At 40.5% G+C, this 12,326-nt stretch overlaps 1 protein-coding gene across 5 annotated transcripts in view; it reads right to left on the bottom strand.

Moving 5' to 3' along the window:
• The window catches only part of TRPS1 (transcriptional repressor GATA binding 1), a 274,106-nt gene that overhangs the window by 135,667 nt on the left and 126,113 nt on the right, over window positions 1-12,326 (bottom strand). For all 5 annotated transcript variants that reach the window (XM_066578529.1, XM_066578530.1, XM_066578527.1 and 2 more), the window contains one exon: window positions 11,526-12,129. In XM_066578529.1, the coding sequence (XP_066434626.1) occupies window positions 11,526-12,129 (604 nt within the window). The remainder of the gene's footprint in view (window positions 1-11,525; window positions 12,130-12,326) is intronic.

Here is a 12,326-nt window from a genome sequence, read left to right as displayed (position 1 = left end):
GATTGAATGGAGTGGCAGTCGCATATGCATGGCGCTCCCCTATTCACTTTCATGGGGACTGCTGGAGATAGCCAAGTACTTGTACTCAGCTATTGCCGTCAGCCCCATGAAATGAATGGAGCAGCACCCCACATACAAGACTGCCACCCCATTCAATCGGACGTCAATACAGGTGGGTGCAGAGACCCCTCAGTGTTGAAAAGAGGGGGCACAGGATCCTCAAGTTCTCAGGATCAGTGGAGTCTTAGCAGTAAAACCCCCACTGATCAAATCTTTATTACCTATCCTACAGATAGGTGATAAGTGCTTTTGATACAAGCCCTTAATTTAGGAGCTGAGGAAACAGTGTAACTCACTTTGCTACATTATTTGTACAAGTTTTATGGAAGTCATAGAAACAGCACTGCGAAACCCACTCAACTATTTCCCTAAGTCTCTGCCAGCATATTCACCACGGCCAGGAGCAGCAGGGGCCAGAACTAAAGATACGTATAGGTCCACGATGTGGGACCCACTTCTATCAGACTTTAATTGCATATTCTGTAAATATGCCATGAGAGTCTTATAGGGAAATATCCCTTTACCTAAAAAATAAAGAAAAAAAAAATTAAAGGCCTACCCACCCTAAAGAGGTTGAGCACAGTTCGAAAATTTGACAGATCTTTTCCAAAACCAGTGCCATGCCTATACACAGGTTGTGTGTAGTATTGCAGCTTGACTCCATTCACTTCAGTAAAGCTGAACTGCAATAGTAGGCACAACCACTGGAAAACTATAGCTTTTTGTAGAGCAACTCTGTAGGAATTGTACCATGCAGCAAGTGATTGGCTCCAAATCAACTTCAAATGATATTGTCTTCTGCTGTACCACTGGAGCCCATTATCCCAGAATCTGGGGGGAGGATTCACCGGCACTCTGTTGAGCCAGTTGGACCAAGATTAGAGAATTACACGTACTCTTCTACATCATTACTATTTATATATATAAAGCTATAAAACCTTAATAAGGCACAAAGATAACATTTTTCTATTCACTCTATATAATTACTGAAGGGGAAGAAATTCCAGACCCATGACAAGAGTAGCACTAATTTTCAGGTCTTTATTTACCACTTGGCCCAACATATGCAACGTTTAACTAGTAGCTTACTTAAAGAGACCCCGTAATTGGACTGAAAGCAGATGGCATAGGCCCTCCTAACATTGCCTTTCTAACCAAGTACACCCATTACATTCTAACCTAAGTGCAGAAGTGAAGACATCTTATGATTTTTGTGTATATTTAATACATTACTGGCAGACAAGGTTAAAACCTTTTGTATGTTCTCATATTCTGGCATCGCCTTTTGTTTGTTTTAAAAAATCTGCAGCCTAAAAAACAACATATGGAATTGGTTAGGTCATTTATATTCAGAATAAAATAGTAGCCTGCCTATGACTTACTAAAATATACTCTGTTGCAAAACACAGGGTATCCATGGCTATATTTAGGTGGAGTTTCTATTTTGGGGGGGCGAAATGTGTTTCAAGTTGCTTTTTAAATTAAATGTCTTAACGGGTTTTAAAATAGCATGGAGACACAAACAGAAAGAATTCACCATAAAGTTGGCAAAACTCAGATTTTCCCTCTCATATCCTTCTTACGAGGATTCATGGTTAAAATGACCTAGTAAGAAAATAAATTGTGTGCACAGTTTAAAGGGAAACACTAGAATAAACTGTAATTTTCACATTAAAGTCACTCAACTGTAACTTTCAACACTTCCAGTTCAGGCAGTAGGAAAAGGAAGATGGTGACTAGGTCCAAGCTGGATTGTGGTTCCACAAGGGCCTAAGGGGGTCTGGTAGTAGACCTTGGGTTCTCTTGCAGGTGGTTTTCTATCATAATAAGGCAATCAGTGAAGACAAATCGTAAAATGGGGCCACCCTCCTGGTTTTAGATCAGGGCATAAGGTCATCACATCAGGGGAAAGTAGGATTATGGGTAGAGATGAGCGAACCTACTCGTTTCGAGTAATTACTCGATCGAGCACCGCGATTTTCGAGTACTTCCGTACTCGGGTGAAAAGATTCGGGGGCCGGGGGGAGGCGTGGCGGAGCGGGGGGTAGCAGCAGGGAACAGGGGGGAGCCCTCTCTCTCTCCCCCCCACTCTCCGCTGCAACCCTCCACTCACCCACGGCGCCCCCCGAATCTTTTCGCCCGAGTACGGAAGTACTCGAAAATCGTGGCGCTCGGGCGAAAAAGGGGCGTGGCCGAGTAGGTTCGCTCATCTCTAATTATGGGGCATGGTGGATAGATTACATGGCAGAAGTAGGGACAATTATTACAATTACACAACATATCAAAATTAGTTTCAGTATCTACTATATGGATCCACAGTCTTATAAATTTCTCATGATTTCGGTTAAGAGAATAGTGAATTATTTCTGCACATAGAATAATAATTACACCAGAAATATTCTTAACATTTTATACTTTGTGAGAAAAATCATTGGTTTTTTTTTTTACATTTTTGAAAAGATACATTAAACTGAAATTTAAAAAAAAAATAGAAAAATAAAAAAAATGACTGCCACACCTAATAACTTTAAGTCGCTAATGTGGATAATTGTTTTCTTAAAGGATGGGCGAAAATTCTTCTATATTGATGGTCCAGTAAAAGGGCTTCAAAGCAGGCGGCTTACACATAAAAGGCAAAAGAAGCTGCCACTTATTACGTCTAACCTATAAATGTCGTCTTACTTTCGAATGTTGGAAAAAATCAACACAAAATCAAAAGATTGCAGCTACATAAAACTTATATAGAATTATCATAAAATCTAAGACATTTTTGTAATGAGCTTAAAAACATTTTAGGGCTTTCCACAGAAATATCCCATATTTTAAATTGTATTGTAAAACACAGTCTCTCTCATAAAGCAAAAATTAAGTAATTGGATATACATTCTCTGGTACTCAGACAGGGTCTCACCACATGGGTCAAGTACTTTACGGTCTATCAGGACTTTAGTTTTCGGAGGTAAAATTCAGGCAGTGTAGGGGGTAGACAATAAAACTGAGGACCATAAACCATTGTGACAAATGTTCAAATATCTTCTAACCATGATAGGCTTTACAACATTGGGCCTTTTCCTTTAAATTTTGAGGTGCGTGCGTTAGGAATGAAATTTAGTCTAACTCCACTTAACTTCAAAAATTCAAGTGTCAGTACAATGGAATCCCAATATCCATCTATCCCATATGTGATATTAAAGTACAAGGAGTGGAGATATGTGGAGCCTTTTGCTAAGAGTCTCATTACAAAAAACATCTACTTTTGACTCCCCAGCAGAATAACTATATTTTTGTAGTTATTTTGTAGCTATTTTGTATCCTCTGCGTGTGCCATCCCGATTGTTTTAATAGGTGTTTACGGTCCCATCTAAAGCACTTCCATGAACCAGTCATTAAGTTTCAGATTGCTGGACCCTTGTGGGAGACATAAAAGTTGGACAGTAAGCAAAGTCTAGGAGTTTCCCATGAAGCTCTTCAACTTTTGTCCACAAAGAAGCCTCCTCCACAGTGTCATGATGCCTGAAGTTCTTCTCCGATTGTGATACTGCGCCTCTCATTAAAAGGGTTGACCAGTTACCATACAACACCCCTTCAATACTACTACTCACTGTAGTAAAATAAATTGATCAGTACTTATCCTTCTTCTCAAGCATCACAGTTCAGCTCTCCAGGCATGATGGCGCCCAGGATGTGAGCACTGATGCCTAGAGAATGAGCGGTGATGTCCATACTCTCTGTCCAGGACTATACAATAAAAAGCAATACAGGAGAAAATAAAGAGGTTGTATGAAAAGAAATAAGAGGTTCTTTTTTTAGAAATAGCACCACTCTTATTCATGGGCTTCATTTGGTATTGAAGCACCTTTTTTCTGATCTTATACAACCCATTTACTATGGCTGCACCTACTCACACCTGGATTCTCCTGCCGGGTGTGGATGTTGACATCCTCATGCCCTCTATCTTCTATGCAGCAAACATGCACCATTTCCCCAGCTGCTGCCTCTGTCCTTCGGCATGCGCATGCTAGGCCCACTCATGCAAACAGCTCTCCATTCCCAACCTATCCCGCACTTTCTGGATTATTTAACACACTTCTTTCCACTCTAAGGTGCCTAAACAATAGATTCCTAATTTTGTAGTCACTGGCGTAACTATAGGGTATGCAGGGGATGCGGTTGCATCCGGGCCCAGGAGCCTTAGGGGGCCCATAAGGCCTCTCTTCTCAATATATGACTTAGTTCCAGCCTCATACTTTGGCACCATGCTCCAATCCCTTTTGACCCATCTGGGCCGGCTGTCGCTGGGCTGAAACTACTCCCGAGGTAACACTCAATGAGTTTTCCTGCATCAATGACCAGAGGTTAAAAGGTAAAGACCAAGAACCTCTTAGAGTGGACCTCTGAATTAGCCTCAAGTCAAATCAGTCAATCACATACTGGGTCTATGCCCACTGCTTTCCACCATTAAAAAAAAAAACAAACAGACAAGAGGATACAATAATTTTATGTATACATCCCATGTACATTTTTATAGTGTGTCTGGAGTTTTTCTTGAAGTACGTCAATATATCAAATTACATATTCTATCTCGAGATTATCATATTATCTATGACTTTAAGCCAAGGAAAACCTAGCAACTGCTATATTACTAAATGTTTACTAAAAAAGCCTTAGGGTTTAAAGGGTTGCCTCCGTAGCCGCTTTGTTCATGGTGATTCACTCTTTTCTTCAGGGTTTTTTGTAATTTTGACCTACTTGATCTGTCTGTTGTCACACACCCAAATAATGGTTTTAGCTGCCAAGGCTTTCTACACCCATTTTAATAAAAATACATTTTTTTGAGAGATAAACGCAATTAGGGATTAACAAATTCCTCCGGGCCGGGATGTCCTAAAGAACGACATACATGTCTAAATAATAATGAATATGAATGAACCTTACCAACCAAATTAATTCAAGAGTTATATAATCACTTTAGCTTCAAGCAAACTGTAGGCTGGGATAGACCTTTGCGCTACAAAATGCAGGGATAAACATACATAGAGAAAGAATAAAGTGGAAATGATTTTTAGTTATTTTTCGGGGGGTGAGGAGGCATTACAACTCTTATAAACCCCTGTTTTTTGGCAAAATTGTTTAAAAATGTGGTAAGTTAAATGCAACACAGCAGTTGATCATTATAGCACAGGTATGATCAGACCAGTTTAACTACTTTCGCTTATGAAAGTTTAAGCTTGTCTGAACTCTACCTCTGGGTAGGTACAAACACAGCGAAAAAAAATCTACCACAAGTCTGCCACAAAATGCAGATTTTGAAGTGCATTTCACCTGTCTATGTAACATAGTATGTTAGGCTGAAAGAAGACAATGGCCATCTACTTTAGCTTGTTTCCACCCCTATTTGTTGATCCAGAAAAAGGCAAAAATAAAACCAATGACGCAGAAAAATATTTAGCCCATTTGGGGGAAAAAATTCCTTCCAGACTCCATAATGGCAGTCAGAATACTCCGTGGATGTTGGAAGGGTTGAAGTCAACATTGAAAATCCACAGCAGGAATCGACATGCTATGGATCTAGAAATCCATACTGCAGGTCAATATTCTGCAACATGTGATGAGCCTCGTGTGGTGCAGAGTGTAAGCTCTCACCTACAACCTGAAGGTTGCAAGTTCGATCCCCACATGCGTCAGCCGGCTCAAGGTTGACTCAGCCTTCCATCTTTCCGAGGTCGGTAAAATGAGAACCCAGCTTGGTGGGGGGTATTAAGTAATAATTACCTGAAAGCGCTGCGGAATAAGTTGGCGCTATACAAATACCAAGATTTATTTATTTATGTGGATGAGACTTGTTCACATCTCATCCATTTAGCTGGTATTGTAATATGCCGCAGAATTTCCATGCATTAATAGGCAAAGAAAATCTGCGGCATTTCCGCCATCTGTTTAATTACCCTTAGAGGCTGAAGATGGAGCTTTGTTCCTCCCAATACGCATTATACAGTTAAGAAGGAAAATATGTCTCGGTAAGGATAGTGCCTGCAGTTCCATTTTAATTAACTATAAGTTACATTATCATGAATAAAGGTTAAGCCCACATGATGACTGTCTCATTATTGTGCAAGTTCTGCATGAGAAGTTAATACTGTAAATAATCTCTGTGAAAAACGAAGATAAACAGACTCAATATCAAAAGGATACTGACAAAAATGTGAAAGGTGGACAAAGGCTGATTAAGCCATACTCCGTTTTTCAAAGCTGAAACAAAGTGTTATCAGGGTGCAGTTGAGCTTGTAAACTCAATTCTTGGACCTTAATTATCAACGTCACTTTATTCTGGGAACTGAGTTTCAGTACACTTTAACTCTGGAACCCCATGTAATAAAGAAACCCCCTAGTTTTCGGACAAGATTCCGCCCCAGGACAGGAGAGGCAGGGGGTATATTAACTGCAATTCTTCTCTGTCTCTCCTCCAATATACTGGTTCTGAGCCATGTTTTCAGCTATCCAAGATGACTGCAGCCATTTTCTAACTACCTAATTCACACTGCTTTCTGATTGTCCAATGCTGATCACATGAGCAGCTCTGGCCAATCAGCAAGCATGTATAGTGCATCAGTAATTTAATACTACCAATGAACTGTGGGGAATTAGATACAATACAATCTTTAGACTATCCTGGATGTTCAAATATAGGACAAGGATCCAGACGGAGATGAAAGGGAAAAAATAAATAAATAAAATTAATTTTGTTATTTGTATTAATTAATTTTATTATTCGTCAACTTATTCCAGAGCACTTTCAAGTAATTAATTTATTACCCCCCTACCAAGCTGGGTACTCATTTTACTGACCTCGGAAGGATGGAAGGCTGAGTCAATCTTGAGACGGCTACCTGAACCATGCAGGGATTGAACTCACTACCTTCATTTCCGCTGCCTTAACACTCTGCGCCACAAGAGGCAGACAACTACCAGCACAGGCAATAAAATATCCCACAAATTTTCATGCACACTAATATCAATAGCCATCTCTTTCTGTAAAAAAAACAAAAAAAAACCCCCACAAGAAAAAGCTATTATTAATCGCTCATTTTTCCTCAGTAATCAGCTGTAGGCTATGGCACCAAGGGCTTAATTCCCATACATCACCACCACAAGGAAGATGAAGTATTACAGGATTCCCATTGATGTGATTTTAAATTCTCTTGCAAAAAAAGGCTTTATAGCTAGAGATGAGCGAGTATACTCGCTAAAGGCAATTGCTCGAGTGAGCATTGCCTTTAGCGAGTACCTGCCCGCTCGAGACAAAAGGTTCGGGTGCCGGCGGTGGGCAGGGAGCGGCGGGGGAGAGCGGGGCGGAACGGAGATCTCTCCCCCCTCCCCCCCCCCCACTCCCTCCTGCTGACTGCCGCTACTCACCGCTCCCCCGCACCGGCACCCGAACCTTTCGTCTCAAGCGGGCAGGTACTCGCTAAGGGCAATGCTCGCTCATCTCTATTTATAGCCTCTGGTTAGCCAATAAAGGTAATACCTCCATAATATTTTTGACTTTTTTTATACAAGAGTATCTAATATCACATGGACTTTTCTGAATTTTAAATTAATGGGTTGCCCCTGTAATGTATGGAGATGTCCACCTATTGAGTGGCTCCTTGTATCAACTCTCAGGATAACAGATAATTGTCACAAACAGGGGCCCTATAGCCTTATAGCCTCTGGTTAGCCAATAAAGGTAATACCTCCATAATATTTTTGACTTTTTTTTTTTATACAAGAGTATCTAATATCACATGGACTTTTCTGAATTTTAAATCAATGGTTTGCCCCTGTAATGTATGGCATTTATTATAATATTCATACACATGCTCAATGTATATGGCTGTAGGAATAATGAAAAGATATCAAACACAATCTATAAGAATGTGTTCAAGGAATCGAGACAGTTCACAAGCTCTTTTACTAAGAGAATTCTAAGACTGACTCAACCTTTAGTACCATGTGGTGCAAGTTAAAGAACAAATATATGCCATCATCTCCACCCACCAGGCTTGAGACTAGTTTAATGTACTGTGACACTAATACATGCATAGACCATCACAAGACGAATTACTCAATCTAATGTTACTTGCCCCTACAATCTCCAAACATTCATGAGATGGCCTATTTTCCTCGGTATTAGCAGGAAACACAGAGACTTACAAAAATAATTATTTCCATATGCCAGTGCTGAAAGCAGATCAGCCCAGTACCACAGCATCATAGTGAAAGATATGACCATATGCTTCTTTTGTTCATTTGATCACTTTGAAAATGTTGCCACATCATTTTAGCATTAAAATGCTCTCTGCTATAAATTTTTTAAGTAATGTACGTTTTAAAGAAAAATAATGCTACTACTACATTGATCGAAGACGGGAAATGTAAAACAGACCAGTAGAATCTCTTCTCTCAAACTAAGCCACATGGGGGGAAAAAAAAGCATACAGTACATGGTTTGGCCAATTGGATAGTTTGGGGCCAATATCTCTAGCAAAACATAATGATAGGCAACAGGAAATGAAATTTGACCAAGAATATATGAAGGATGATGTACAACATGTAAATGAAACCTCCTACAACCGGACTGGGTAAGCGCTTTTGAGGTTCCTTGTGAAGTTTTGAAAAATTATATTTTTGTCCCGTACTTAACAATAATGACTAGTTAAAAAGTGCACTTTAAAGAAAAAAACAAAAAAAACTTTTGACAGTTCAGAAAGACGTGAAAAGTCTTGATCAATAGGGGTCAGGGTACGGAGTCCCTAACTGATCCTTGAAACGAGGGGGCTGCAACGTTCACCCGAACACTGTGCCTCTTCAGCAACTGAAGACAGATGCATAGAATTTTATTGACATCTCCTTGTCCATCTTCAGCTGACAAGAGCAACAGACAAGTGAAAAAGACAGCCCACGGGGAACAGCACTAGAGTACTGCAGCCCCTGCACTAGAGCGATTAGTGGGGAGTCTCAGCACCCGGACCCCACTGATCACAACTTTTGATATAATCGCTCTGACCTGTCAAAATTTTTAACAAGTGCAGTTATAAGTAATCAATAAATAGCTTGACACAACATTGAAAAAAAAAAGACTCAACCCTTCAAGTTTGAAAGGCAACTATTGTCTAAAAATACTATAAAAAGCTTGAATCGGTGAGAGTCCGGGTGCTAAAACCACACTTGATCACTAAAAAAAAAGAGCAGGACTGGATGGCTGAGTGTTGGGACCCCTTGGCTCTGAACAGCCTTTTCAAACTCCTCTTGGAGATGTGTCTATATATTCATAGAATGTCTATAACTCTACATGGCAGGGTGGCCTCTTCCAGGAGATCTGAACAAGATGATTAGAGCTCAAAGGAAACAGCGCTCATACAAGTGCTTTTGCACCTTCGTTCCTTTGATCAGTGGAATTCTCAGCACTCAGAACACCACGAATCAGAATTCTCATAGTGACATGTCAAAAGGTCTTAGAAACGATAGTTACAAGAGATGAGCGAGTATACTCGCTAAAGGCAATTGCTCGAGCGAGCATTGCCTTTAGCGAGTACCTGCCCGCTCAAGACAAAAGGTTCGGGTGCCGGCGGGCAAGGAGCTGCGGGGGAGAGCGGGGCGGAACGGAGGGGAGATCTCTCTCTCCCTCTCTTCCACCCCACTCCCTCCTGCTGACTGCCGCTACTCACCGCTCCCGCGCGCCGGCACCCGAACCTTTGGTCTCGAGCGGGCAGGTACTCGCTAAAGGCAATGCTCGCTCGAGCAATTGCCTTTAGCGAGTATACTCGCTCATCTCTAATAGTTACCTTTTATAAATGAAGCTACCTATTGTATAAATCAAGTTTTTATGTTAATCATTTTAAGACTTTTTATTTATTTTTATTCTTGATGTTCTCTATATGTTTAAAAATTCTAAACTTTCGCAATTTTTACATTGACTACTAAGTTTAATAATATGCCGATGCTTGTTCTGTAGAGAAAACTGTTCAGTTGTCATCTCACAGGGGCGAGCATCACTGGATCTCTCAGAGGGCTGCAGCAGGGAGGAGAGGCACCTGGAGGAGAGCTCTCTCCCCTCACCCCTCTCCATTCACTGTAAGCAGCGGCCATTAAGTACTGAACAGCTGCTGCTTACACCGAAGGATAGTCATTCATCTTTTAAGCTGCTTGAAAGTGAACGACTGTTGATTCTCGTTCACTTTCTGAAGGCTGTTACACGGGACGATTATCGCTTAAAACCCTGTGGGAGAACGATAATCGTCATGTGTAAAAGAGCCCTAAGAATGCTAGGAGTCGCGCCCTTGCAACAATTAGGCCAGTTTCACGCGGCCAAGAAACTTGTGTGTTGGGAGACACACGAATATGAACCCCATTCTTTTGAATGGAGTCATACACATGAGCGATGTCCTATCTTTTTTCGTTCCTAGGAACGCATCGCCCATTGTTTTAACTAGGACAGTAAAACACATGACACGTAAAACACTTGCCGATCCTCCGACATGGCTGAAAGGTAGCCTTAGAGTGCTATCAGTTGGTAATGTCCGATGCAAAGGATCCCCATTGTTACTTTAACAGGTCCATCTATAAACAATCCTTTAGACACATCACTATTTTTTACCTTGACACATTCCGGCATAATTGCTAAGTGGCCACGAAGTCGTTAACAAAGTAAGCGACATATTTTGAAATTACTTTTAAGAGTACATTAAGAGAATATCTTTTCCCTGTTCCTGCTGTGTTTACAAGAGGAATTACATTTTAAGTTTCATTGATTAGTGGACTAAAATTCTGTGCGCAGAGTTGAAGAAGGCCGAATCAATCAAATATCAGATAAAGAAACGACTGAAAGTTTGTGAGTTCACATCATTAGCTCAACTTTTCTAAATAACCTTCAGAACCTTAGCAGAAAATCTTATTGTAAAGAGAAACAATAATCATAATGCGGTTGGCACCACAGTTCGGTAAATGGTTTCTTAGGAACATGTATTTTTATATAATAAAAATGTCTTGCTGTCTAATCCTTCCATATATAACAAACTGATTAATGCCACATCGTTAACAGCAGCCTTGTGTTTCCTGTTGATTGAAAAAAGTATTTCTAAACTGATTTTACCTAGCTAAACATATAATTACATTACTTTCGGGACAATTGGCGTTGCACAACCAGCTAAATCATGATGGATGAATTTAAAAGGGCTACAAGCATGTTCTAAGTCACCATTTTGCAGTGAAGAGTCACATTTATTAACATGCCTCTGTTTCTATAGAAAAGCCTAAAAAAAATCAATTCTATAAATCAAATAAACAAGATCTCGTAGAATGTGGTTTTCTAGTGTAGCAACATAATAGAGGAGCGATATATTTCCCATACCAACAGCTGAAAAGATGAACTCGAGAATGGGACTTCTCTGTAGGCAACAAAAGATGTATAATATATGTACACTTACCCGTAGGAGTGACTGAGATTCATCCTTAGACTTGCTGTCACCGGTAGAAGGGTACTGTGGTGTAAGCGGCCCCGATTTTTCTCCACTGGCTCCAGCAGTCACTCCTGGAAATCCCTTAACATCTACAGACAAGCCATAAAGAGGTCTTGCTAGATGTGCTGCTTCAACATTTGGACTATCTCTTGAAGATTTCTGCTGTTCTTGGTTGACAGACACGGTTGTTAAAAGGCCCAAACCCATTTGTGTATAGGATGGACTTGTTCTCAAAATCTCCGATCCTCTCCAAGTAATGGTACGGAGATCATCTACTGAACCGTCAGACCAAGATTTCTCCCTGAGTACATCCTTGTCATCAGGCTTCTCCCTCTTCACAGTGCTGTCATATATGGCTTCTCCCATTTTGGATTCAGGGGTGACAAGGTTGTACACCTTCATCTCAGTTTTTGGCTCCTCCTTGATGGAAGAGATTCCATGGACCTCTCCGCCATTTGCTGTAGTGATTTCAGACTCCTGACAATGTGCAGAGTTGAAGTGATCCAAAAGGGATTGAGTTTCAGTTGCTGTAAAACTGCATTGCCGGCATTTGTAGCAGTTATGTACTCTCCTAAAATATACATAAAAAACATTAGATAACTTAAAAAAGAAACTGAAGAAATAATAAAACAAACAACTTGAACACAACCTAAACTCTGGACACATTACAGAGCACTCTCCTACAGAACACTCTCCTACAGAACACTCTCCTACAGAAGTTGAATGCTTCTGGACTTAGGGTACTTTTACATTGGCCAACTATCAGCT

This window comes from Eleutherodactylus coqui, chromosome 9 (assembly GCF_035609145.1).
Source record: "Eleutherodactylus coqui strain aEleCoq1 chromosome 9, aEleCoq1.hap1, whole genome shotgun sequence".
Taxonomy (NCBI): domain Eukaryota; kingdom Metazoa; phylum Chordata; class Amphibia; order Anura; family Eleutherodactylidae; genus Eleutherodactylus; species Eleutherodactylus coqui.
Note: the sequence above shows the minus strand (reverse complement) of the source record. Positions and strands in the feature narration are given on the sequence as shown.